Below are 25,313 nucleotides of genomic sequence, written 5' to 3'. Positions count from 1 at the left end.
CTTAAATACCTGCCATATACCTACATTAGGATTCATACACTACACAGGGGTAGACTTTTTCCTTTACAGAAAAAAAAAATAATTTTGTTAGAGGGAATTTCCTTATTCCTAAGAAGAAAATTTGACATTGCTGAATTACCTTATGAGCAAATCACCCTCAACAAAACATGAGGACAAATCACTGGCCCAAGAACCTGGCACTGACGGCTCCCCATTATATCAGCCACAACATTAGAAAAAGGCCAGGGATCTTTTGATAGAGGAAACCATACATTGATTTTAATCTTTTAATGCAAGCAAATATAAAAATACACTGTCTCTATTGGCTATTTGTAAATTAAGTACTGTTTGTAGAGCTGAGAGCCTGGCTTTTTTATAACTAATTTTCATATAAAACTTCTGTCAGTATATACTCTTTTATAGGTATGCCAGTGCATAAATAGGGCCTTAATCCATAGCAAGTAAATAGTGGAAACTGTTCTTTTAATATTTAGGATTCCTTGATTTACTGCTTGAAATTTTTTGGTAGACATAGCAGACAGTTTCTAAAGCAGCCTAGAGACTTCTAACACATTTTCATTTCAATAAAGGTCAGTTCCTAATTTTGTGTACATTTGGCCTTACTACATTAAGTGCACACTCAGAAGATTACAAGAGTATGAAATTTTTATGTCAGATAAAAAAAATCAGTTTCATACTGCTTCGAATAGAACTTTTTAAAAAAGCTCCATCATAGTTTTAATGAGTACCAGATTAATCAGGTAGCCTGCAACCTGCAGCATTTAAAATATACATTTGAGAAGTATGAGGAGTATATTCTTGCCTAAAGAGAAGAACCGAATTTATTCAGCAAGAAAGCGTTCAATCTGGTAAGAAATTTTTACTTGCAAATGATTTGAATGAGTGATTTCCTTCTCCTGAATCCATGCATATTGAAAGATGCTGCCTGACCCTGCTGCTTCACTAAAAAATTATTCCTTAAAGCAAACTGTCTGCTGGGCAGAAAAAATCTCCAAAATAATCACTAACCGTGGGAAAGAATTGGGTATATTCCCTTAATATTGCCAGAAATGTTTCTTGAAACTTTCTTGGAGTTTGTTGGGTTTTTTTCTATGCAGAGGAAAGAACAGCTTCTTTCTTTTTTCCATCTTTTGTTTCTCTGAAGTTCCTAACAGGGAGGCAGCTGCAAGGTGTCTGACTCGCATCTGAACTGGAACTGGGCAAAGACCAGCCCTTGTTTTCAAACACTCCCATGAATAATCAGCATCCACTAGAAAGCATCTGATATTTGCTGGCTGAAGGCTGGATTTGGGCAGCAGACCTGAAAGGTGGCTTATTCTACTGTTAGATTCTGCCAGCGGTCATTTCTGAATTAGAAATAAATTAGAAATAGAAATTAGAAATCCACCCAAATTCTCTAAATTGTCTATGAATTGAAGTTAATATGCATAGAAATATTACTTATGTTTAATTTCTAAATTAATTTGCATCAAAACAATTAATAAAGCATCCAGATTTCACAGGTAAAGCAAATGTCTGGTTAAATTTTACAAAGGCTTGTAAATATTTACTAAATACATACTACATGTCTTCTGTAGATTATGATGCAAATCCATCTAACAAACAAAAGGTATTATCAGACTGCAAAGATTTGCAAATACTACCAATAAACCAAATGCTAAGCTGATACAGCCGTATCATAAACATTTACATTTTTGAGTGTCTTATCTTTCAAAGCTCTGTAGTTTGAAGTGATGTTTATAAAAGCTCCCCCATCTCCTTTGTTAAACTTGTAATTAAAGCTGACCTGATTATGAAGATCTGCTATCTCGGTCTTGTTGGGAGAACGCATTGATTATAAAATCAAGGAAACCTCATTTCCATCCAAGCAATGATCTCTGCCCAGGAGTGCACTGATTAATTAATGAGTGTGTTTACCTGGGTGTGTGAGTTTGGGCAGGTTAGCCTTTGCACATAGCCTGGCTGCATGGACAGTGACAGTTCTGGAATGCAGCATCCCTGAACCTTAACAACAACCTAGCACAAGCATCACATGAAAGTCCTTACCCAGCCATGGCAAGGTGTCACTTTCGGTCATGTCCACCCTAAATCATCATCTGCTCTTAAGCAGGAAAACATAGAGCCCTTTACAGTGCATTTTTGGATAAATAACATTGAAAGGTTAAAAAAGATGTTTGTATGATCATGCAAGGAGTCAATAAAAATGTGGAATACTTGTAGACGTGCATATTCTATATATATTTAGTTAATAAATTAAAGTTTATTTATTTAGTATAAATATATAAATAATATAATATAAATATATACATTATTTGTAGTATTTAGTTACTAAACTCTATAGTTTACTCTCATTGAAAGAGACCTATTTCAAATCTTGAAAGAGAGTATCTTTAAAGAAACTGAATGATGAAATCACATAATGTAGGTATGTGGTGTTTTTTTAAAGTACAGTATTTTGTCTTTAAGTATTGTCTCATGACAGTATTATGGCTACGGAGTTTAATGGGGAAATTGATGTTTGTGAATTTAGTAGTTTGGAAAACTTTGCATAGGGGAGATGACATAGTCACTCATTTACTACTGGGAATGGGTGTGTGTAAGATTTAAACAAGGTGATAAAAATCCCAAGCCTCCAACCCCATTAAAATGGGGCTGAGAGCAAACTCTCATTGTAAGAGATGCTTTTCAAGTCTGTGAGGTGTGACAAGGTGATTATGTTGTTAGGAGATGTACTGATAGCTGCTGAGATAACATAAACCTACTGTAACTTATTTGAAGGAACAAGGGCTAAAACAGACCCAAGTACACTCAGGGCTGAGTGGAGAATTCTTGGTACAAGGTATAAACTGCAGATCATATCAAAGTATTCTAAAAAATACTTATTATGGCCATAGAGTGGGAAACTCAATAGGTTTTGATTTTGCCATTTTTGACAAACCCATTGGTGTTCCCAGAGGAGAACATGTCTTTCAGCAAGCTTTGCTAACAATGTTCTGAAGGAAATCCCTTTATGGATTTCAGGAGCACTTAAGAGGAAGATCACTTTATCTTTTAGTATGCTTTACTATTAAATTAATCGTACCTGGCTAGTGAAGAATTCTGTGATACTCAAGATTCCTTAACTGACAATATGTATGCTCCAGCTTATGGTGATGATGAGTGTTTTCTACTCTTAAAGCCTTGCTGGAGTTATTTGGGATGGGAGGCTTAGATCTGTACAGAGCTGGATTCAGTCAGTGAACCCCAAACCCCTTCATAGGGTGGCATTTGTGTGTAGGGTAAATTCTGTTTCCTGTGCTCCCTGTGAATCACCCTGCACAAAGCATGGGTGCTTGCAGTTTGCATTAGGAGGATTCAAATTCCCCCATGCTAAATACTGAACAGAATAATTTTTGTCTTCAGAGGATATGTGCTTTTGCCTTCCCTCTGTCCCTTTTATGCCTTCTGTGCCAAAAGAAAATCACTACATGTGTGAATGTAGTGGTACCAACTTGAAGAAAGTAATTGGCTTTGCATGGAGCTTCTCTGCCTTGCTCTGCCATTTCCAAGTGAGAGGATGCGTGGCCAGTTTTTGTCTGTTTCTCATCTCCCTTTTGGAGATTTTAACCCTGCTTTGCACCACTTTTATAGACCCAAACCCACATGGTTTTGATTTGGCAGAGAAAGGCAGATTGCTAACAGAAATGATGTGATACTTGTTTTGGCATTTTGCTTGGTGTTTTTCATCTACATCTCTTGTTGTGTCCATATTGAGCTTGGTTGTAAACTACAAACTATGCTCTGTGGGTTTTTGGGACTGATAACAAATCTCATGAGGTTTGGGAATCCCATGATGTTTAGTAAGGCCAAGTGCAAGGAGCTGCTGGAGTCCAGAAGGAGACACCCAGCTGATCAGAGGGATGGAGAACTTTTCCTATGAGCAAAGGCTGAGAGAATTTGGTTTGTCCAGCCTGGAGAAGAGAAGGCTTTGAGGTGACCTAATTGCACCCTTCCTGAAAGGAGCCTACAAAAAACATGGACAGGGACATTTTACAAAAGGATGTAGTGACAGGGCTAGGGGGAATGGCTTCAAAATGAAAGACAGTAGGTTTACAAGTGTTACAGTAGGTTTAAAAGTGTTACGAATAAATTATTTGCTCTGAGGGTGGTGAGGCACTGGCACAGGCTGACCAGAGAAGATGTGCATGCCCCCATCCCTGGAAGTGTTCAAGGCCAGGTTGGATGGGGCTCTGAGCAGCCTGGTCTAGGGGAAGGTGTCCCTGCCCATGGCAGGGAACTTGGAATGAGATGATCTTCAAGGTTCCTCCAACGTAGGCCGTTCCATGATCCTTGAGTTGGAGCGGCCCTGATGGCACTTCCATTCTCCTCTTGTCCAATTCAGATGAAGTAGATTTTCGGATATTTTTTCATTTGGCCTTTTACTCCAAAGCATTAATAAATCTGGGAGAAAATTAAGGCTTGTAGGTCCAATTCAATTTACATGAGATCTCTTTTACTGCCAGTACATAAGAGCTGAATTGTGTAAGTATCTGTATCAGTTTTAAAGCTCCTTTTCCTTATTAGACTGGTAAAAAGATGACTAATGAATATTCCCCACTGGTAAACTGCAATGGAAGACTGAGTAGGAATCTTCATCTCTTAAGTTACCTGTTTTTCAGTTGCTTCTATCTACAAACCAAATGCTCATCTCCCCCATCTCCTGCAAATCCCCTTATATCAGTTCCTACGCTAATCTGTGGGATATAATTTAGGTGGAGGTCAGCCATTTTCATGTTATGCAAAATTTAAAGAAAAAGGCTTTGTGTCTTTCGGATTATGCATAGAACAGCTGATTCTGAAAAGTCCAAGTATCAGTTGCTTCATGGCTCTAATTTGGAATGGAAAACCAGAGTAAAGTAAACTACACTCACAGCTTCAGAATATACTAAATTAATCCATTTTCTGCATGTCTAGAGGTTTTCAGCTTTTCCTTCTTCCTTGATTCTCTTCCAAGGAAAAGATGAAACCGAGGCAGTAGCAAGAGGTGGTTTTGAACACTAATACCTTTCCCAAAACATCATCTTTCATTAAAAGCTGCTGTGGTTGCAAAACAGTCTTGAAAACATCAACTAAGTGTAACCTGGGCAGAGATGTCTGCTTAAGCTTTCACAGAGTCTGAAATAATAGCTCTGAGAGATGTGAGCCTCATCTCAACAGGGTGTTCTCTCATATGCCTTCTATTTTCAAGTTGAACTTTCTCTACTCTTCCTGCTCTTCCAGGCAGGCAAAGTTTAGTCACTGCATGCAGTCAATTTACTCCAGTGACAAGGCATGTATTTACTTTGGGAAAGAAACCCTACCTATTTTTCCTCCAATTATGATAAAATGAAATCTAAGGGACCCAATGGTCCTATCTGCCAAGACAGACCCTAGTCCAAGAGTGGCTGGAACTGCATGGTAGATCAGCTTGACAGGCCGCCAGACTGCAAAAGTGGCAAGCATCAGCAGCTTAAGAGAAGAGAGAAATAAACATACACTAGACTTATAAAATATTTATTGTAATTCAAAATACAGATTTACTGAAATCCCGGGTTTTTTTGGAGGTGGGGTATTGGGTTTTTTGGCTTTTCTTCTTTCTTGTACACCTCAAGTGGAAATTTTCCACAAGTAAAACATCTCAATATTTGGGTAATCATCTTATCCAAATTCAATCTTGTTAAAGTATTGGCCTTTTTTTTTTTTTTTCAAAAGAGACTTTCAAATTCTGTGTGCTTTGCAGTAGGTCTGAGGGGAGAGATGGAGGGCAGAAGGGAGGCAGGCAGAAAGACAGAGGTACAGACATGACTGAAGCTGTGCCCCAGATCCTTCCCCGAGTGCTTCTTCTCCTTTTGGTTCTGTAACATCCTCGGGTGCTGGATGCCTTACTCTCCCCATCCCCTTGCTAGAGCAGACATGGGCACTGTTCCCTTCTCTCCAGACTGATCCCACCAGAAAAGTTCAATTTAACACTGTCTGCTGTGAGGGCCTCTCATGTACACAAAAACCCACAGTTAACTGTTTGGGTTTTTTTTCCTAAAAAACCCCTGAGCTACATGAAGTGCATTGTTATATGTTAAGCCCCAAGGAATTTCATTTTCTTCAGTGGGAGTTGCAAATACTGGCTGCTAAAACACAGCCAAAAATTACCACAGAATGAGGACTGGGAAAGTAAGTACTTGAAACCCAAGACAATCCCCAAGCTAAGGTTACTGCTACAACATTCAGTTCTTTTTGGTGCACATCTCTATGGTTTATTATTAGTTAATCTATGTCCTGTGAGGTGTGTAGGATGTGCAGTGAAGCCAAAACAATATTGGTTTGGAGAAGTTAATATTTGTAATTTCCTGACTTTTGAATATTTGATTTTTCAGCCCCAGTAATGCACTAATGCCATTTTATGTGTTTAATATATAATTGGCTTGAATTTTTTTCATCTTTTCAACTGTTGATACGATGATTAGCTTCTGGAGGAAGAGTGAAAAGAATGACGTTTTTTCTTTGGCCCAGTACCACAGAATCTATTTTATGCACTTTTTCATTACAGTGTTACTATGTTGGTGAGGGAAACTTGGTGTAGGTGGGAATTTGGCTGCTCAGTGCCTCTCAGATGAATGAGACTTGGAAGCCTCTCAAGGACGGTGTTATTTTTATTTCCTTTCCAAACTCGAGGGAAGCACTCGAAGGTTGAAAGCTTTTTATGTGTGTTTACAGCACGGTGGGTTTGCTCCAGCCGTCCCTGCTGCACCAGCTCTTCAGCAGTCTGGGATAGTGTTTGTTTAGCACTCGATAAAACAAAAAGCTAAGCAGATTACAGCAGGTTAAATTAACATTTATGACCTTTAGCACGAAAAGCTCCCCTTTCCTGCTGCGCATATAAGAACGTGAAGGAGCCGCTACCAAGTGTCAGTGCAAACACGAGCCCGAGCCATGCCGTGAGCGGTTTGAGCAGCGGGTGCAGGTGCCCGTGAGGGGACACCTGACGGTGCCCACGCGCTGCTCTGGCCCACCCGCCGGGGCTCGGGCCGGCTCCACAGCGCACCTGCCGCGGAGGGCACGGGCTGCCGCCCTCCCCCGCCGCCCTCAGGTGACACCAGCCCCGGCGGCTCCCCGGGCCGCCGCGGAGCTTCCTGGTTCCCAGAAGGTGCCGGAGCGGCTGCAACAGGAACTGAGAGACGGGGGAGGAGGCGGTGCCGCGCTCCGCCGCAGTCGCGGCCCGAGCCGGGGGAGCGGAGCGGAGCAGCCATGGGCCGCCGCCCGCCGCGGCGCTGAGCCGCCCCCGCCGCCCAGCGCTCCGCGGCCGGCGCTGCCCCTTCGCCCCTGCCGGGCGGGGCGCTTGTCCCTGGGGGCGCCGGGGCCGCCGCCGGGGCCCGCGATGTGACCATGGACAGCAGGTTCAAGTGAGTGCTGTGTGTGCGGGGCCGCGCCGGGGCTGCGGGGCGCGGCGGGCCGGGCCGAGCCGAGCCGAGCCCCCGCGGCGGACAGGCGGCGAGCAGGCCCCGTGGCTGCCCCGGTCCGCCGGGCCCGGCGTGCGGCGGGCGGGGACGGGAGGAGGGGGAGCCCACCCGGCGGGAGCGTGCGAGGGGCCGGGCGCGTCCGCCGCGGCCGCTGAGTGACAGCGGGAAGGGCGGGCGGGAGGCGGCGGGGCCGGAGCCGGGGCGAGGCGGGATCCGCGGAGCGGGGGGAGCGGCGGCGCCCCCCGACCCGGCCCGCGGCGGCGGAGAGGAGGAGGAGGAGGAGAAGGAGGCGGCCGCAGCCCCGCCGGCCGCTCCCCCGCCCCACGCCGCCTCCCGGCCCCGCGGCGGCCCTGGCATCGCCCGTCCGCAGCGGCGCGGGGGACGCGCTCGGCAGCCGCCGGCCCGGCCGGTCAGAGGCCCCGGCGCCGGTCGGGCTGTGCCCGGTGAACGGGGCCTGTGCGGGGGTGGCAGCGCGGTCCCGAGGCCGCCGGGCCCAGCAGAGCTGCCCGCAGTGCCCCTGCCCGCCGCGGGCCGAGGATGTTACAGACATCCCTCTAGGAGGTCACAGAATTGTCAGGGTAGGAAGGGAGCTCTGCAGATCATCCCGTCCTCTTGCATTGCCAAGGCAGGGTCATGTAGAGCAGGTGACACAGGAACACTTCCAGGTGGGTTTGGAACGTCTCCAGGCGAAGACTCAACGACCGTCCTTGGGCAGTCTGTTCACTGCTCTGCCGCCCTCAGTGTGTAAAGGAGTTCTTCCTCACGTTCAGGTGAAACTCCTTGTGTTTTAGCTTGTTACCATGGTGGTTGCAGACCACCCTTCTGTCATTACGGCCTGGCCGGTGCAGAAGAGGTTCTTGGGGTGTTCAGGAGCACTGCCGTCCGGGCTGCCCTCCGGTAGCGGCCGCCTGCTCTGGTGACATTGAAAGTGACAAGATGTTACACACGGGTTTCGGCAATTGACAAACACTCCGTGTCTGTACGCTCTGAGCAGGCTGGCACCGCGGAGCTGGCAGGGAAACGAGAGACGAGAGACAGGCTCACAATTCTCAGATTAGTTTGACACATTTTTGACACTTCTGAGTGTAGTGGGATGTGAAGAGTAAACTTAGAAGCATTTTCCTGCAAAAGCAGTTTTAGAGTACTACAGTGAAAGACAGAAGGCAGTATTACTTTAAAGACCTTTTTTGAGTGTAACTCATCTAGGAGTTGAGTTAGAAGCACTCATTTGGTGATTGTAACACAAACCGATTCACATTAGAAAACCCCAGCCTGAGAGGATAAACCGAAGGCCTAAGCTAGAGCAATGTCATGGGGAGATGTCATTTTTTTCAAATGAAGGATCTTTGTGGTTCACTTTTCTAGGTGACTCAACCAAGCCTTATCAGTTTCATTCTGAACCTGCTCATCAGCCAGAGGAACAATGGACAGTTTAACACCAGATCAAATCTCCAGTGTCCTGGATTTATGCTGTCCTAACTCAGACCAGAATTTCATCTCGTATATGCAGGATCAGTAGATAAAGGATTTCCCCAACAAAATGCTTTAAAATGCAAGGAAAGAGTGTGTTATGGACAGGTTATGTCTTCATAATCTGAATTAGACGATAATTGTGTATCTCAATTGATGATGGTGCTGAGGTCAGTGAGCACATGTACTGAATCAATTAATTTGTGACAGCTGAGTTTTTCCCTGGCTCAGCCTTTGGATTTCATTCAATACTTTATTTAAAGAAACAACAATGTTTTAATTTGCTGTATGCTTTATGTGAAGCATTCTAGAAACCTGGAACCAAGTCTTTTTTTTTTTCCTATGCTTAAATCTCCAGCTGATTTCAGTGGGAGTGTTACACAAGACAGGAGTTCCACTGTGAGCCTTTTATGTGGTTAAATAGATAATTTATATGGGTGCGGTTATACCTCTTGTTTTTAATATAAATAGCAGTGTGCTTGGTAGACAGAGAGGGGTGGATGGCGTGGTAATGGCATTTAGGCCCATTTCAATGAATATGTAGTTTGGGATTAGGTTGAGTGTTAATTGCTGTTGGCACACGCAGTTTGTTATTATCATCAGGTGGAAGAGGCGCCGGCCGTCACACGCAGCTGCCCTTGATGGCTACTGCAGATAGGGAGGCTCCTCTTCCTGGCTAGCTCGGGCTTGTGGCCGTCCCCGCTAAGTGCACTCGTGTTGGCTCTCGCAGTGAATCACGCCTGAGGTTCAGCCTTTAGAGGCCCAGCTGGCGATCAATATCTGGTGAAACAGGAAGCCAAACGAGTCTCGGCCTTGGGGTGCTAATCAGGTGCATTTAAAGGACAGCGGCTAAACACAGCGAATTAAAATGAAAGTCTAATGATGAGCTATTCCTACTTATTAGAAATAAGACATAGCTTTAGAAAAGGCTGCCTGTGACTCCATTAATGTTGCTGATTGATTGATTGATAAGGAGTTTAGTAGCTCTTTTTTCTCAACTGTTAGATGAGGTATGGTGAAGTGACTTAAAAGCTATTTGATATATAAGGCAGTGACAATAAAATGTAAATAAATCACACAGTTTAGCTTGTTTATCTTTCTTATTCCTTTCTTAAGGCTGTATAGGGAAATGCGACTTTTTGGTTCTTACTTAGAACTAATCTGAGTACTAATTTTGTTTTAATAATATTTTAATTCTATTTATTATTCTACAAAAAGAATGGAAAGAATATAACAGTAGAAATAAGATCTGAAATATGTATATGATAATTGGTTGTGTTTGTTTCTTCTAGGGAAAATCCAGAACGTACCTTTGATTTGGTACTGAAAGTAAAATGCCAAGCTTCAGAAAACGAAGGTAATACACTGTGCCTATGATATTTATATAGAGAAATGACAGCTGGAAAAAATACTTGGCATGCCAGTCTAGTATTATTTTGTACTTTGAATTGCTTTTGGACTGACATTGTGTTAGAATGTGCCTATGATTATTTTATTGCTTTTTAAAATCTATTACTTTGTAGTTGTTGTGGGGTTTTGTTATGTTTTCATTTTAGCTGTTATAAAAATATTTTTGTTCTCCATGATATATTTGCAAAACTTGGACTTGAAGTGTATTTTCTACTCTTAAAATATTGATTTTGTGTAAGATTTCATTTTAGAAGAACAATTGACTTCTGTCTGTCAGGGGAATGTTAATTTTGATCAGTGTGATAGAGAGAAAGTAAGTTATTTTCTGAAAAACAATAGAAGAGACTTTCTTTGTAGCTCATGTTTGGCAGCTGCCTTGGCTTGCTGCACCATACAAACAGCAATGAGAGCTGCCTTGAGCTTGTATCAGCCGTCACTTTCACATCTCTATAAACACGAGGTAAAAGAGATGTAGTAGTGCAAGAGTTGTCTGAGAGAGGCTTTTTTTTTTCCTCTTGGGTAAAAAGAAGATGGGCTTTCCAGTACTGAAATTAAAGTGACCTCTTGAAAGTCCACTGGGGGAACTGGGTTCATGTTCTCATCCGAGGTTGTTGGCCTTACAAAAGCAAAGGGAGAGGAGGAGTCTTGTTGGGGTTGTATTGTAGTCATGTAAGTCTGTGACAGCTGTGTCTTAATCACAACTATAAAAACAATAAACTACATCTTAAAATAGACTGTATTTCTTGTCCTACTGTGCTAATGGATACTGTTTCCAGAGTTTGCTACTTTAACAAGTAAGAGGCCTGTAGAAGTTTATAGCCCCAAACTATTCCTTGTTTTTTTATATTTCAGACAGCGTTTCTGTTAGTGTGAGTTGTAAGAATGTGCCTAATGTGTTTGGGAAAAAACCCCTTTTGGTTGAAGCTAAACAATTGTAGGCCTTCGGGTCTTTTAATTATTTTTGTTACCAGCCAGCACCCTCCAGTTTATCACCTGCTTTTTGATTTGCTCTTGGTATTGTCATAGTTTGGCAAATCGGGCGGACTTTCCTAACTATGATCATTGTTATTGTTGTGGCTTGAATCATGTGGCACTCTGCCTACTTTTCTCTCCCTTTTGCAATTTTTGCCTTAGTGATTTCATAGATGATGTCTGGGAGCCCTGCTTAGCTACTTGACTTTGGATTTGTTTCTCCTTGCATTGTTTTTTTAGTCTCTGCCCCCACCCAGTATCCCTTCCTGGGGGCCTGTTCATGTCTTGGCTTAGGCCCAGCTTCAGGCTGCAAATTCTGTTCCCTTTCTTCCTTTTCTCCCTGAGAACTAGACTGATGGTAATCTTTCCAGATCTTCATCTTGAAATCTTGAACAGTGTGGGCCTTTTCCTTCTGTGATCAGAACATGGATCTATATCCTTTTTATTTCTTTTATCTTCTGTTTGACTTCTCATTTTTCTTGTGCATCTTTCTGCCACTGCTGCCATAAGAAACCACTTCTCATTGCGTGCAGCTCTGTGAATGACTGCCTACACCTGAATTTTGGTCATAGGCACTTCCCTTGTCTCTCTTGCTTGGTAGTTTTGCTGTTTATCACTTGTCCTCATGGGGAGAAGCATCTTTAAGAAATCTGTATCTCCTTGCACTGTGACCCGAGTTAATGTGGGAACTGTTTGTGGCTGTATTGTGGTTGTATTCCCTGCTATTCCCCTTTTTGTCACAATTGCTTCTATGCTCTGTGGGCTCAGTTGCTCTTGGGTCATGGGGTGGCCAAAGATAGCAATGGGTTTGATACCAGTAATTTTTTTGGAGTCTGCAGTGTGGAACTGGTGAGGGGCTTGGTAAGGGTCTTTAGCTGGCCTGCAGCTTGTGTTGATTCTTGCATGCATCCAGATCAGGACAAAAGTACAGTCCCCTTTTGCCAATCTAACAGTGCTGGCTGAATATTCCAGTTACCATCCTGTTGTACTTGGTGACCCATCTGGGATTTGTTTTAATGTCTTTCATATCATATCTAATTCAGATAACAAACTCACTCCAGTGAGGGCTTGACATCATATTTACATATGGTATTATGAGCACAGTGATGTATCAAATTAATATATCTGAATGTTAAAGTTATCTAAAGGAAATTCACAAGGGACAAAAGTGTATTGTCTTCAGTGCCACTTTAGAAACGGAGCACAGGGCTTGTCATGCAAAACAGGGAGCTTTCAAGGTTGGTTTATTATAAGGCCTAACAAATTTGACAGTTACCCTGTATTGTAGGTCTTGCCTTTAAATAGATTTTCATGCTAGGATAATCTTTTGAATATATCATACTTGAAAACATGATCCATTCACCTGGTTCTTTGCTCATGCCTCTTTCTTTCTTATGAAAGAGATTTGTGTTTAAATAGGGGCTTTCTCCCTCGCATCCCATCTGCTCCTTGTACTTGATCCTGAAGCTATGTCAGGACTGAATTTGTGACATCACTGTCACCAGTGTTGCCGTGGAAATATCACAGCACAAAATTATGATCTCCCTGCATGAGTGAGCAGCAGGAGAAGCCGACTTAGGAGCGAGGAAGACCTTAATGTGACCTGTGTATCTCTAAGCTTTTTCTTTTCAAGCTTTGCTGTAGTCTCTGTTCTCCTGTATTTTAATTTCCCTGTGCCAATGTATAACTGTTTTTACAAATCAAAATGGAGGTGGTTCTTACTGCATGTGGAGCTCTTACTAAGATGTTTTTATGAGGATACTGAATGCCTATAACAGTCTGACATGATTAAGCATTTTACTGTTAAAATTGTTTAACACTTTTGTAAAAGTATTTTTTCATAACTTCTTAATTACTACATAGCTCTCCAGGAATATCAGTTTTTCAGACTTTACATTGTCCTAGGACTGTTCCAACTGTAAAGGATCATACGTACATGAAATGCAGCAGCATATAATTTCTTATATGTGTTAAGAAATTTGTCCTTCAATTATTCTACTACTCATTTTCAACACAGGTGTTTACATTGAGTAGAACCCAAAGAGGTTTCATTTAAGTTAGTACGAATTTATCACTTCGTGTTTGGTAGGTAGCTCTTGAATTGGTTACAGGCTCAGTTGTGCTAGCATGTATTTATTTATGGGTGGATCAAAATTCTGTTTCCCACTGGATACATGGTTTCTGGATTTTTTGTGATTTAAGAGTAGCTTACATACTTGAATATTTGTTACTCTGTTTTAAACTACAGGAATGCATAGTAGCATTGCTAGAACAGTGATCTTCTAACTCTTTCCGCAGACAGAAGAGGAAAAAAAAGCATACTCTCTACCTAAATAGTCTCATAATTCCCTTAACAGTTTAGGATATATGCTTACTACTGTATTTTCAGAGTAAATCTCCAAAGAGGAGACAAGAGCCTTAAAACCAACATGAGATTGTAGCCCAGATCATAACTTTGTGTCCTTTGCAGTGCTGAGGACAGTAAAGATCAGTTAGTAACTAGTTGATGTGACAGCTTTTACTTAGGAAAATTCATAACCCATTTCTCACAAGACTTTTGAGATGAATTAGCTTCTGTTCAGCAGAGTTTGCTAAGTGACTGGGACAGAAGTGCTAAGCTATTCTAACAGCCTGGTATTTGCTAATTGTGTATTTGGCTTGCAATGTTAGTAGCACCTTACAGAAAAAAAGTTTTACACTCCCTTCCAGGCAGTTGCATATTTTTGTAATTCTTTTCTGTGTTATTCCTTAATGAACAGCAAACAAGAAATAGCAAAAATGTGTGCTCAATTTAATATCAGCAGCAGGCCTTCTGTATTAAATTTTCACTTACAGACCCATAGGGCAGCTTGATAACAGATATTATCAAAACTGCTGTGTTATTTTAAGGACAAGAATTTCTCTTTAGCTTTAGGGTGAAAAGTTTTTTGCACTTTGAGCTGAGTCACCCTTACTGGGTATCAGAAGTGAGCAGTGGTTCAGTTGTCCTAAGTGCACAGTCTTACATAAGGCTATTGCTCAACAGCTGCACCTACAGCAGCTCTACTCTCCTCCTGGCACTCTTTTGTCCCTTGAAAATTACATTGCAGCTGGCACTGGAAGATGGGTTGGAGTCTAAGAATTGTCTGAATAAAGCTGTCTGCAGCTTTTTTTTTTTTGCCATCCAGATCCTTCTATCATGAAAAATAAATTGAATTTCTGAAAGGTTGATGTTTCTGAACTTTTCCACATGGACGTGTCCAAATGAATAGTGCCATTGTAATCTCTGTAAGGAGTGTATATTTATCTGTGTGTCTATGAGCACACAAGCATGTACAGGTTGTACATACACACCTCTAAGTCTGAGCTGTGGGTTTGAGTTAAATGGGCAGAGATGAAGCTGGCAATTTAACTCAGTCTATACATTTTATATCCATTGATTCTATTAAAATTGCATTGCAGATGCAAAAAGCAGTGCAGATACAGCAGCCAGCAGTAGACAAGCAATATGCAACAGCTTCTGTGAACATAAAGTTTTCAGCGTTTCTGTCCACAGTTTCCCGAGAAGATGACTCAGATTGGTTTCAGTGTGATTAAGAGAGTGCTGTTTGCTAAACTTTTTTCTTTGATTATAGCACATTAAAAAAAACAACAGAAGGGTTCCTCAGAGGCTGCAGGTAAATCCAGAAAAGTCAACTACTGAATTGTGGTTTGAGTCTAAAGCAGTCCTGACTGTTCAAGTTTTACTTGAAAACCCCTTTAAAGTACCAGTTCATTTTCTGTCCTATCTAAAATAATTGTTGGAACACCCTTGAAATTTGGTTGCTTTGTCTCTATTTCTTTTTTAAATGCTAAGAAGTCTTATATACCTCTAGGGCTAGATAATGTGATTTCCAGAGAAGGTGTTAAATAGATTGTGTTGAATTGCATGAATAACTTCTGTAGTTTATTTTCCTTCTGCCAGAATGATAATAAATCTTAGTGATGTGTGATCTCCAAATTATTTTTCTTTAAAGGGCCTTAAATTAATTAAATTTTCAAGAAGCCACAAATCCAGTTTGATTGTGTGTTGGTAGAGTTAAAAATTGTATGCATTAAGTCCAGAAATTAGTTTAGAAATGCAAAATTCTTTGTATGAGGTTTGATTGCTCTCTGTTAAGGTATTAACAAAATACCTAAATCGAGAAAGGTCCCAGTTCCAAAACCAAATTTACTGCAGTTGGTAGTTTTGTCCAAGGGTAATCTGTCATGCTTTGGTAAGGTTTAGATTTAGAGTCTTCTAAAGCTGCCTATAGGAGGTGGACAGAGCAAGCACCACTTTTTATTCTGTTTTCTCTTCACTCTACAGAGTTGTTTGTTAACCACATTCTCTGAGCCACTGGGTGTAACATGCTGATGAAGATAACTTCTTTCCTCTGCTCTACATTTTTTTGTACAGCATCTCTTGAACCTGATGAAAAAGATAATTCTATCAGAGTAACATATGAGGAAGTCTGCAGGACTTTTTTTAAGAGCAGTAAAAACTTTTGATGCAGTGGTTATATACTGCTAACCTTTTTCCCTGTTGGTTTTAGCTGGAAGGGTACTAAATAAGTACTGGCCCACAGAAAATTAGGTTATCTACTTTTTTAAAGTATGCTCTGTTCTTCAGGTGACTGTGGAGAGCAACTATATGTTGTTATGAGCTAGATAAGCTTTCTTAAAGTATCTCATTTATGTATATATTTTAGTCTCAAATACTGTATTAACATATTAGTATTTTTCAATTGGTAAAATATCATTTGACAGCATTGGATATCTGCTTATAGTCTTGGCTTAGATGCAGTTTTTGTGTATTAGAAAAAACCAAAAAATATTAGAAAAAACAAAAAAATTTTGGTTTTATATTCTTCAGAAGTTTCATTGAGCTTAACATCCACTCCCCTGCCCCCCTGCCCCAACTCATTAACTCATATGTTATTTAGGTTAGTGCTACTTCCCTGTAGTGGTTTCTTGCTATTCTGTTGAAATTTCAAAGTTAAAAAGTTCATTTAATCTAGCCTGGCTTCTCTATAGGATTGATTGATGAGGAGAAGAAAATATCACAGTCTTTTGTTGAGGGTTGTGTAAATGCTTTGAAGACAAAAGCAGGTAGTATATGAAAAGCAGGTAGAGCATCACTTGTGTCCTTTAGACAAAACCAAGGAATATGAGCCAGAGTTTGGCTGAAGTTCTCTAGTGTACAAACACCAAGCATAGCTGTAAATCCTTCATAAATTATAATCTTTAAACCCTCCACTTGTAGCTAAATGAGTAATTTCATTGTGTTCAAATTTCTGGCATTTAATTGGAAAGCCCCTGAGGGTATGAACAATATCTTCTGTGTGTTTGGACTGTCACTAGCACAGAGTGGGTGTTGGAAAATTATGAACAACAAAACCAATTAAGACAAGAATGATTTTGCATCTAAGATAAAAATGGGCATTTTGATGCCTTTTACCTTTTCCTTCTTTTCTCCAGAGACTGAGAAATGCAGTGTAGTCTCTACAGCTTTCAGCTTCTCCACAGATGCAAAAATGTGGAGGAAAATGTTGCCACTTTTTAGTGTCTCATTTCCTACAGATCTTTTTTTTTCCACCAACCTCCAGAGATTCTTGGATGTATGTGTCATTTGGAGGTGGGTGCAGATATGTGTGTGTAGGAGGGGAAGGGGTGAGAGCCGCTCAAGAAATAGGTCAAGGAAGCCCTTTCTCCTATCTCGCCTGCATTCTTTACCAGGGTGAAGAGACCTCGGTGGGGAGGGCCGACCCTGCTCCCCAGCAGCCAGGGGACAGTCCTGGGAGGAGCGGCAGGCTCTGCTCTGCTGCAGGGATTCCAGCTGCAGGGATGTGGGGGCAGGCTCTGTGCTATCACTGCTGCTAGAGATGAAGCGTTCCCCTGCAGGCACTTGCCCGGCTGTGTCATTTTTTCATGTAATGCCATATGCCACTTTCAGCGGTGTGATCGGGTTTTAGGCAGTGAAATTAAAAGGGAAAAACTTGATGAGTTAAGGGATCCAAATTCTAAGCTGGTATAAAAAGGATTTTGTGTAAAAATGAGTAGAATGAACCAACTAGTATTAGTATAACTATAAGTTGAAAACAGTAATGTGTGTAATGTAGTCAATCAGTATGAAAGTTGATGTTCTTGTGCTTTTTTCAAATTTAATTTTAGTTTCGTTTTAGTACTTCACTATTTGAGATGGCTGCCTGGGGGATAGTTTGTGGGCTTTTAAATTGCTTGCATTCAGAAGTGTTAAGAGTTTGCATATTTTCCTAAGCTAATGTCAGCATGCTTCAGCCCTCCCACACACTGAACAGCCAGCCCATCATACACAGAGATTTATCTTACTTCAGTGGGGTGTTTTATGCTGCTTCCTCTCTTTATATATAATGTTATGACTTTTATTTTTTTTTAATATATGGAGGATTTAAAATCTGCTTAAAAAACTTTGAACACTGGTTCAACTTCCAAGGTTTTAAATTCTTTTTTTGCAAAGCTGTAAGACACTTCTCTGTCTATCACTAATTTGAAGATGCTGAAGTGTAGGGTTTCCTGTCTGGTTAACAAAAATAGTTTTTAAATTCTTTTTCCTTTGCCACTGAAGATATTATCTGGAGAATGGCAGATACGTGTAGATGCACATGATCATCATCTAACTGTTGAAATAGATACTTCTGTGTATAAATAAAATAAAACATGATCAGGGCTACAAAGGGAAGAGTTACACAAGTTTTTGTGAAGGGCTTAAAAACCCCTGAAGCCAAGTAAAAAAAGTGCTATTTTTATTCCCTAAAGTAATGTAGTAAGAGTGATTTGAGCCTAGCATTGCTTTGCAACTAGTATGTTAAGAATCTATATTTTTCATGGCAGGCTGATGTGTGGTAACTCCAAGATCCTGGTAAAAACATGATATTTACAGGCAAATACTTAGGATGGAAGGTTCTATGTGACTGACAGATAAAGTAATAAAATGCTGAAAACACTAACTTCTGATATTTGCCTTTAATATTTTTCCATGTATTTTGGAGAATTGTAGCTTTATGCTTAGAACTGAATAATCTGGGTGAACAAAGACTTTTTATATTTTGTGAATCTGGTTTAGGAGAAAATTTTAAAACTTAGTACTAAACTTTATTTGGAAAAAAGAAGAGAAAAAGCAGAAGTTAAGAAAAAAGGCCTGAACAAGATTTTGGGTGTGGTATCTGAGCTTCCTGCAATGGGAAAGCCAAGGCAGCAGTTTAGTCATACTGTGTTCCTTTGCAAAATTCTCAATCCTTGTTTGGAAGGTTTTGTCCAAGTGTTAAATCCTTAATTAGAAACAAGGTTTGAACAACGCCCTTAGGTTATATTTCCTGAATCTGGTTTTTTTATGCATTTGAATGGGTATTCAGATGTAGATTGAAACCTAGCTAAAATTAAAAACTTGTGTCTGAAAAGAGCATATTGCTTAGGGTTTCAACAGGGCATATTTTAAAAACTTTCTTAGTTAATGGCAAGTTTGATCATCATAGAGGCAAAATCATCATAACCAAGGTGTGATTTTTCTGTGTTTTAACACTGCATTGCTCCTTCAACTCAGAACCACAGAATGACACAAATACTTCCTGTCCATCTGACTTTAGATGCTGTTCAATATCAAGGGTTTTATTTGTTGCACCACTTAAACCTGTATTGGAGCACATATAAATATTGTTGTGTTGTTATTGTGTGGATGGGGTGAAACGTTTGCTTTTGGGAGGAGGCAGCTTTTTGCTGTGTCAAAGGGCTAGCTAAATGCAAAAATCTCTTTAGTAGTTAAATACTGGATGCTAAATATTGAGTTTAACTGTATTGAGATAGTTGCACTTGACACTGAGAAGCCATGCTGATAATGGTTATAGGCACGGCATTATTTCCTTCAGAAGTTGCAAAGAAAAGCTTAACATTTTAAGGCAGTTGTTTCCAGGAATGAAATTGAGTTATTACAGAACAGTGATACTTTTTATATCCTCAGGTTAAGATGCAGTGCAAAAAAAAAAAGTAAGAGTGATTTGTGCTACATTGAATGTGTTTGTGTTCTGTTTAAATGCAAAATAAAAAAAAAAAAGTGCAGCATAATGGTAAAGGACAAGGGTTGTGTGGTGATTGCAGACTTACCTAGAAATCTGGAAGTCTATAATGAGTTTGAAATAATGGAATAAAACCACTGTGCCTCTAGAGTGTCCAGAGAGAAACAGTTACTGTAACGTAGTCTTGCTGGTAGGAGCTGATCCTTTATGCATCCCGTTCCCATCTTCTGGAGGTCCTTTGGCTCCTAAGCTGTGTTTGCTGTTTGTGTTTCACTTCAAATAGCTGGCACTGCTGAAAGCATGAGGGAAGCATCCTTCCTGCTTCTGGTGGCAGCTGGCAGTCTGGCTCCATGGGCACGCTCACCATCCAGCTGCTGGGGCTGCCTCTGGAGCTGGCAGGAAAAGTTCATTGTGCAGGTCACATAGGGAGGGACTGATGGGATTTTCATGCCATTCAATGTAGTATTGGCTGTTGATTCATCCCTTAGTGTTGATTTCAAGTATTTCAGGTTTGTTAAAGTAAATCTATTGCCAGTTCAGGAAGTTAAACACAGCTAGGTATGCCCTTACTCTGTTCTACTATCTTCCTGTTGGCTTTGTGTTGGAATCTGTTTGGGTTTTGTTAAACTCCTGTCCTGTTTTTGAAGGAATGGGTTCCACAACTGTGGTGGTTTTTCCCAGTTTTTCTGTTCACAACAAAATTTAGCTCCTAAGAAAAAAAACCACATACTCAAAGTTAGATCCCTGTCACCTGTGGGCACTTTGAAGCATTGTAGATTTGGAGATAGATTAAATTTTCATTTTGTGTGAGCAAAATTCTGGCTAAAAACCACAATTGTATTAATTGGTATCATGCAGTAATTCATAGAACTGAAAATAGTTAACAGCATTGTGACACAGCAGAGGAAATTCTGATGAATTTTGTGTCCAGGAAAGACTTTTGCAGGTATTTATCCTCCAGGTAACTTTTCCCTGTAAGAATACTGCCAACTTAACAAGAACTTCAGTTTCCTAGTAGCTGATGAACTTTGGCTGTCACACAGAGGAGGCTGTGATGTCAGTGGTTCTGTGCCAGGACAAGTAAAGCTCTGAAACTAAGTTAGGTGAGGTTCTGAGCATTCGGTTTCAGTTTCAATCAGGCATTTTAATTGGTGCATCTGAGTAAACCTGTTTTAGATTCTGGGAATGGGCATGTTGCATGCAGTGTAAGTATGTGTTTCCATCTGCTTTAACTTGGGATTGGAGCCCTCTAGCACCTTACTAGTTCTAGTCTAAAAATGCTTTTACAAGTGTCAGGCAAAAAAAAAAAGTCAGAACTAGCAAGTGTAATTAATAAGTAAGGAATTTATAAAGAACTTTTCTTTTTTTATTCTTGACATAATATGCTGTATTATACAAAGAATTATTTGAAAGATATATTCTTTTGTATTCTGGTTGTGATGTTAGAAATCAATACTATGACACTGCTTGACCAAAAAAAAGCTTGAGATGACCACCCCTTAAGTGCCTGGGTGAAAGTATTTTTCATTTTCAATAAAACCATTAATAAGCTAAAGCCTGTCTTAAAACTGTGTGGCAGCTAGTGATGGTGACTCTTATTTTTAAATAAACAATGTTGTGTGATATTACTGGACACTGACAGATACGGCAGACTGTCATTGAGAATACTTGTGAGGTCTTGCAGTCCTTGGAGGGAATCTGCATTATGTTTTCAGCAATGAACAAAGCAGAAATCATCTCAGCTCTTGGTATTGGGGAAAGTGATGAAGGACAGGGTAAACCAGATCAAACAATAATAAAAATAAACTAAACTACCAGAATTTTCAGTGGAAGTCAAGTAGGATGAATTTTGGAAATAAGAAGGTAGTGAATTGTGTTGGCTGTGGTCAGCAGAGCTCTTGAAGCCAGTGAGTCCATGAGGATGGGCAGATCCCAAGCACTTGCTCTGTAATTGCTTGGGAGCATGAACTTGGTCTGCTTATATATGATCTGCTTCATGCAGTTTATATAGATGAGGAAGATCTGAAACTGCAGCATGCATTGAAGCTCTAGAAAGAGAAAAAACTTTGCTTCCAGCCCAAAATTATTTCACTTCAATCTGTGAGTTTTCCTGACCCTCCTGATGTGGGTTTGCATGTCTTTGAGCTCTGAAACACTGATTTTCTCTGCACTTCCCCGAAAACTTTGTGATAGCAAAATTTGCTGTAAGAGAACCCATCTGTGTGGCTTCTCCTATCTTGGTGTTTTGGATGGTGATGTTTTCTATGGCTGCTGAAAAATACTCTGTGTTAAGGTGTGAAAATAAGGATACCTTGTTATGAGATGTTCTCTGCAAAAGGAGAGTACCCCGTAGAAATTTTAGCTTTCTGGTGAACAGTGGCTGTACTTAATACACTCTCCAACTTTTCAAATATTCACCAACCCATCTAAAAGGAGAGAGAAGTACTGACTATAAAAATTGGAATGTGTATTCAGTCACTTCACAAGTAAGATGTGGCCTAGGATTGCAGACTGATCTATGCATTCAGCAGTTAACATTATCATTAATGACTTTAGTAAAAGAGCCTGGAATTGATTCAACTCAGGAAAGTTGCAGAGGTGCTCATTACAGCTGTGCTGTAACACGGATTTAGAGCCAATCTGTGTAAAGTAAATATTTACCCTTAGAAGATACAGTTCTGGATTTCTGCTGAGAACATAACTGGGCTCTGTATGGACCCAAATCGGAATTTCTCACATTATGTCCTAGGAACATAAAGGGATTTTATGATCTGATAAAAGAGCATTGTTTGTTTTGTGTCTCACCATGTACATTCCTCCTTTTATCTTAATAAACAAGGAAACTTGATAGTGGCATATAGTACTGGGGACTTCTGCTACTGAAGTTCTGCTTCTGTGTATTTTAACACTAGAAATTATTCATCTAAGCATGACCAGTGTGTTTTAATTGTCAGCACATCTTGAAATATTCATCTTTCAGGGAGCAAGACAAAAAGTCTTGCTAGGACAGAAAGTGCCAGAACAGCATAAACAATATTTGCAAACAATGTGATGTTTGGAAGCGCTTTGTATGCAGAGAGATCAAAGTGAGTTTGGTCTTTTCTTTCTTTGCTTTGTTTTGTTTTAAGAGCTATATTTAGTAAATGTTGCTTTGGGTATGTAGACCAGTATATTACTTAGCATAGCAGTTAGTATAGCAGCTTTGTGCTTGTGCATTGAACACAATTCAAATAATGAAACAGATACAGATTTCTTAATTTGAGATAAATGTTGAAAGTTAAGTGTTACAGAAACTGAGAAAGTGCCTATTAATCAATGTTCCAGAATCTATTTTTTTTCTTTTTAAGTCATAGCAGTATATAGTCAATTAATATATTTAATAGGAATGTTAGAAGTTCTGTCATGTTTGTAAGCCAAAAAGAAATTATAGTGTATGTTATCTGAAATAAAAATTCTTTTCAGAGAGCAATACTGATCTATTACAAGAAAATAGTATGTTTTGAAAACCAAAGAAACCAAATTTGAAATATATATCAATCGTTCTAAAGTTTAATTATGTCATGTTTATATGTGGTTCACCAACATTTATGGAGGCTTTTATTTAACTTCACAGGGTATTAACTAGATGTACTGGAATATTGCAAATATGCAGGGTTAGGCAGAGACAGTTTTTGTTCCAGGTCTTCTTTGAACACCAATGGCCAAGAGAGATCAATGTTTTCAACTTCATTAGGTTCTTCTTAAGAAAGCGTTTACTACAGAGCAGCATTGGAAAATGGTGTTTTGTTGAGATCTGCTAATTGACTCCTCTTATCTGAAATTCTTAAAACATTCTAATAAAATTTTTAGTTGTCATAAGATAAAATATGTGAGCAGTGAAACAAGAATTCTGTTTCCTATGTAGCTGTGTTAGAAGTTATGGGCATTGATAGAATGCACAGATGTGGGGGTAAAATCTGCTTTATGTACAATGAACTGCAATCCTCCCCTGTAGAACTATCTGTGCTTAGAAAACTGATCACATACACTAAAGATAAGGTAGTTCAAAACAGTGTTGTACAGGATACCAGCCAAGTCTGGTCCTGAATAGTGCTATGTCAAGAAAAGAAGAAAAGCACTCTATAAACAATAGATGAAATACCTTCCTAACTTGTGGCTAGATAGCTCAGTAGTTATTAATAGGATACAAAATCTTTCAGCTTTAGAATATGTTTACAGAGCTTCAGAGCTCTGATATTTTCTTCCTACTTCTTGTGAGTGTCCTGTTATTGTCTTTGCTTCCTCCTTTGCATGTGTGAGATTTATTTTTTCATTTGACTTAGCAGTGCTAAGGGAAAAGGATGAAAATACCCCCAACATTTTAAGGGCCATACATAATCCTTAAACCTTGTTGGATTTTGCCTTGTTCAGCCAAACAGGGAACGGTTCCACAAAGGTAAAACACATCCTCTGCTTTAGTAGGAAGTGCAAGCACCAGTCAGTGTGAAGGGAAGTGTGAAAAGCCCAGTTCATGGTGCTGAAAGCTTGGCTGATGCTTTACTGTGGGCCACATCAAGGAGCTTTACTGCCAATAAGTGTCCATTAGGCAAGTTCTGCAAAAAACCACAGGTCTTTGAATAGCATTTTGCAGGAAGTAGGTGCTTCAAGCTTTAAGCAAGTGACTGAGGACAGTGCATTTCTTGGTAGTACTTCTTTGGTGGTAGTGGGAAGTGTTGCTGTCAGGTTGCTCTGCAACCTGTCTTTCCACAGGCAGGAGGGAGAAAGCAAAAGCTCTCTCAGTTACAGAAGCTGTGTTGGTGGAACTGAAGTAAAAGTGAGTGGATGAGTAGTCCCGAAACTGCCCCAAAGAAGATGACATATACATGCTGGAATTCAAGATATAATTGCATTATAGAGAAATTACATAATTTTCCAAAGTGCTAGCTTTTCTTGTGTCTGGAGTAGGACCCTCCCAGTGTTGCTTTGTTTCTCTAAACTTGTTCTGCCTGAGAGAGCTGGCCCAGCAGAGCTGGCGGGTGTCTGTGCCTGTCACGGGGTGCAGGGCTCCCCAGAGAGCAGCAAGGAGACATGCAAACAAAATCCAGTGACCAAGGGCTGATTTCAGGGAGGGAGCAGATTAGGACTTTGCTTCTGTGTTGCATCACTTCTCATGTCTTTGTTTTTAGAGGGGAGGATCTTGCTGAACTCTGTTCTTGGAGTTCAAGGTACCCCACAGATGTGTTACACTTAAGATAAGAGACTTTATTTGATTTCTTTCTTTTTACTCAATAAAAGCAATATGCAGAGAGTAGTTAAGTGGACTGTGAGTCTGCTTCAGTTCAGGCTGAAAATTCTGTCACATTTGTAGTGAGCTTTTAGCATTTCAGGGCATCTCATAATTGTTTCTGTTAATAGCAGATTGGTATTGCTTTCTGTGGAAGCAGACTTGAAAACAGATCGATGTTTTAAAGAACCATAAAAAAGGGATGAATGTGCTATGAAATTTATGAATGGATGAATCTGTTCTGAGCTTCCTTTTTGTTGCCAAAGCCTTCCTGTATATTTAGCAAAGAAAAAACAAATGCTGAAGTTTATGTTTTGGGGTTTTTTTTAAACAAACTGAGAATCTATTGACTCTCATTCCAAAAGCAAAGCAAAGAAGTTATGTGTTCACTTGCCCTTTATTAGAACCTTTTTTGGGGAAGAAAATGAACAGTTTATAATCAGAATTCTCTTAAGTAATTTACAAGTGTTACTGGAGGATTATAATCAGTAGCCTTTGTCTTAAACTTAGCTGCTGGGCTTTGTGGTGCTTGAAATGAATCATACACTGTACAATGGCTTAAAATCTTACTCATTTGTAAGTAGATCTATAACTCCCATCTTTTGAAGGAGTTTTAGTAATGGAATAATTGAGATTAAAATGACTTGTGTCCAAAGT

At 40.2% G+C, this 25,313-nt stretch overlaps 1 protein-coding gene across 2 annotated transcripts in view; it reads left to right on the top strand.

The window, feature by feature from the left end:
- The first annotated feature begins 6,964 nt into the window (after positions 1 to 6,964).
- DENND1B (DENN domain containing 1B) overlaps positions 6,965 to 25,313 on the top strand; it is a 151,048-nt gene continuing 132,699 nt past the window's right edge. Inside the window, exons 1-2 of one of the 2 annotated variants that reach the window (XM_077182083.1) lie at positions 6,965 to 7,436; positions 10,256 to 10,320. In XM_077182083.1, coding sequence (XP_077038198.1) covers positions 7,420 to 7,436; positions 10,256 to 10,320 — 82 coding nt within the window. In that variant the 5' untranslated portion in view covers positions 6,965 to 7,419. The remainder of the gene's footprint in view (positions 7,437 to 10,255; positions 10,321 to 25,313) is intronic. The other variant, XM_054638328.2, reaches the window with a different exon arrangement.

Source organism: Agelaius phoeniceus, chromosome 8, assembly GCF_051311805.1.
Source record: "Agelaius phoeniceus isolate bAgePho1 chromosome 8, bAgePho1.hap1, whole genome shotgun sequence".
Taxonomy (NCBI): Eukaryota; Metazoa; Chordata; class Aves; order Passeriformes; family Icteridae; genus Agelaius; species Agelaius phoeniceus.
This window is presented reverse-complemented; position numbering and strand designations above follow the sequence as displayed.